The sequence below is a fragment of the Camelina sativa genome, chromosome 6 (assembly GCF_000633955.1).
Source record: "Camelina sativa cultivar DH55 chromosome 6, Cs, whole genome shotgun sequence".
Lineage (NCBI taxonomy): Eukaryota > Viridiplantae > Streptophyta > Magnoliopsida > Brassicales > Brassicaceae > Camelina > Camelina sativa.
This window is the reverse complement of record NC_025690.1, coordinates 4,237,985-4,241,573: the sequence shown is the minus strand read 5'-3', so window position 1 is coordinate 4,241,573 and position 3,589 is coordinate 4,237,985. Positions and strand designations below refer to the sequence as shown.

Here is a 3,589-nt window from a genome sequence, read left to right as displayed (position 1 = left end):
TGTGATACAAATATCTTAAACCCTAAGAATTAAACAAATTATACAAATTACATCTGTACACTTAATAATGTGTACGGACATCTATATACTTAATAATGTGTACATACATCTGTATACTTATTAATGTGTACAGATACAAAATTTGTAAAAAATATTTTAACGTTATCAAATAAAATTATCAAACAAAAAATATATCAAATTATAAAAAAAAACAGAGATTTTTCTACATTTTTGGTTAGGTTATGTATTTCTACTTTAATAATATGTGTTTGTCTCTTTCTGCTAAAATCATATATATTAAATAAAATTATTGTAAAATTAAGATTAAAATGATATAATTAGGTGAAAAAAATAATGTGAAGTGTGAAGAAAATCAAGTGTATGTTTAATTTTGAATCATTGTATATAGTTTTAGTCACCATTAATATTTTATTGATCGTTTCGATATTTTCAAATAATTATATTCTTCATACAAGTCATATCATAATTATCATTCAAATGATCACAATCCTTTATATGGTATAGCTGTTAAATTTTTCATATCTCGTTATAAGTAAACTTAGCCCTGGGCATTCGGTTTTTTGGATCGGATCGGTTCGGTTTTGTCAGATTTCGGATTGGGAGATAAAGAATCCGATTAGAATCCGACAGCTTTTCCGGATCGGATCGGTTCGGATCCATTCGGTTTCGGATCAATTTCCTTCTTTTTATTAAAATCCGACATTAAACCGAAAACAAATTCAAATCGGTTTTAAAACCGAATTATACTGTAGAAACCGAATTATCCGAAACATTTCCATCGAATCATCAAGAGTTCAAGACATAAACCTAACAAACATTAGACAACCCAAGACTTCAAGTTTCAACTTATGCAAATTCAAACTATAAAACATAACGACATTGACAAGTTTCAACTTATTCAAACTGAAATCAGTTCCAATGAGAAGGACTGAAGAAAACTGGAAAACAACTAAACATAACCAAGGCAGAAACAGTTCCAAACATTCAAACACAAAGACTCTCTTCAATCTTCAAGAAGTTCAATCATTCACCTGTGTATAACGATTACAAAAAGAAATAAGATGCAGGGACCTGATTCAAATGGACTCAAAAGGGTGTTTGTAAAGCTATTTAACAAGACATGGTTCAAATTTGAAAGAGACTTGTTCAAACCTCTTTTGACTTCTATCAGATCAGAAACTTCAACATTCATCTTCAGTCTTCACAGCTTGCATAGCGACTCAAACTCTGAAAAAAGATTAATGAAGACAAAGTTAATACTAAGTAATACTTAAATGCACAATTGAAAAGAGGATATAATGAATAGAACAACTTAGCTTTTTCAAGACTATCCTGCAACTCAATCTCAGCAAGCATTTGCTGAGTTGTAATCACTCATTTCTCATTCAACTGAATCTCACTCTTTAACCACTGTTCACTGCACATTAGAACCTCAATCATGTAGTGAGTCAATCAACTCCTAAATGAGTCTAAAATCCTATTACTATTGCTAAAAGCTGATTCAGATGCAACAGAAGACACTTGCATAAAAAGTACATCCTTTGCTATTTAGGCTAGAATAGGATACTTAGGACTGCTGATCCTCCACCATCCCAAGACATTAAACTTTATCCCAAGCTGGTTAGCCTTTGCAGTTTCCACTTTCTCCTTCAGATATAACTCCAACTCTGAACTTGCATCTTGAAAAACAATCTCATTAACCAACTCGTTGTACATAGTGTCCACCCTTTGATATTCGATATCACTGTCAAAATCCATTTTCTGATTCAGATCACCTTGAGACTCATGTCCACTTTGAGATGATGATGCAGTTTGCGACTGAGAGCTTGATCCAACTATTGTCGCATTATACTCGTTAAACAGATTTTCTAGAACCTTATTAACTGCTCTAGTAAGCTCCTTAGATTCTACACTGTCTTTACCATAGAGTATATCAAAACAAAGACTCGCAAACTTCATTTTGTTCCTCGGATCAAAGACACTAGCTATGATCAGCATCTTATTTAGCTTCTTTGATCCATCCCAGTACTTATTGAACTTATCTCTCATAGCCTCTGCTTTTAAGCTAAGCTTCAGATCAGAATTAGTGCTCAATGCCAATAGATTCCTTTCTATTGTTACAATTTCATTGTAACACTTGTAAGAGCTAACAGTCGATGATGCTGAAACTACCACGGTAGAGTTATAGAAGATGACTAAAAACCTTACTAACCTTTCAATTTCATCCCAATTATCTTTACTTGGCGGCCCAATCCTCTTTTTCCCTTCAACGGTTTCACAGAAATAATCATTATACAGCTTATCTTCAGCCTCCATTCTATCAAAAGCCAATCTGAACTTCAATGCTCTTGTTAACATCAGATAAGTGGAGTTCCATCTTGTTTTGCAGTCCAATGATAAACTCCCACTTGTCATTTTTCCTGACTCAACTTTCTTCTCAAACGCTTCAAGCCTTTTACTAGAAGCTCTAACATATTGAACACCATTCCGAATAGTGTGAGCACAACAACGTAAATGCAGGAACTTACCACCTAACACCATTGCATCATTTCCTACTGATGTTCATATATTTTACCCTGTTTTCCCTTAGCATATTCACATCTTTTGCATCATTTTCCATCACATTTGTCCATTAATGTATAGCTTTAGAACTGTTTATGCAATAGAGTAGGTTTTGCATTTCATTTGCATAGTTTCTTGCATGAACATGTGATTTTGGATCCTAAGGAGCATGGATGGAATGCTGAAGATGATTGAAGCTGTCAAGTGAAGGAAACAAGGGATTTAGAGCTGAAGAATCAAGGTCCGGAAGTCCACTCGACCGCCCACTCGACCGCCCACTCGACTAGACACTCGACCGTGTGCGGAGAAAGACCCGACCGGATGGAAGAAGCAGAAGAAGATGGCCACTTGACCAGCACTAGACCGAGCACGTGGTCGAGTTGACCGAGCACGTGGTCGAGTTGACCGAGCACGTGGTCGAGTTGACCGAGCCGTCCTCCTATTTTGTCTTTTAGCAATTTTAGGGCTTCCCTTCCTTTTGCTATATAAGCCTTGTACCCTGCAGCCACCAAAAGAGAGAGAGAGATTTTTTAGAGTACAATATTCTAGACCTAGTATTTACCCTTTTGGGAATTATTTTACTTTTGCACTTTCTTCTCCTTAGGTTCTCTAGCCACCTTTGAGAAAACTAAGAAATCTATGATATTTGTTGGTTCTGTAACTTTATAAGTATTGAGTATTTGAATTTGATTCCTTCTTCAATATTGTAGATCTCTTACTCATCTATCTAATAATGCAAGTTTCATTGATTTCTGGGTTTATGACTTTGTTCATCATGTTCTGTGATTGTGAGTAGTGGCTTAGGATCTTGAGGATGGATTAGGATGGATAAAAGCTATGGTTGTTTAGGTTTATCAAGCTTGTTTGTTGCATATCTCTTCTAGCTTAGATAAGCTCTATGCTATCCTTATACTGAGAGGGTGAGGATAGATCTCAGGCTTCTTAACATCATACCAATGTTTAAGTTGCTGGATAAGGCTAAGGCTAGAGATTATCATTGAGCATG

At 35.2% G+C, this 3,589-nt stretch overlaps 1 protein-coding gene across 1 annotated transcript; it reads right to left on the bottom strand.

Moving 5' to 3' along the window:
- On the bottom strand, positions 1,570-2,562 carry LOC104698680 (zinc finger BED domain-containing protein RICESLEEPER 1-like). The gene has a single exon (XM_010414092.1). The coding sequence runs from the start codon at positions 2,560-2,562 to the stop codon at positions 1,570-1,572; it is 993 nt and encodes a 330-aa protein (XP_010412394.1).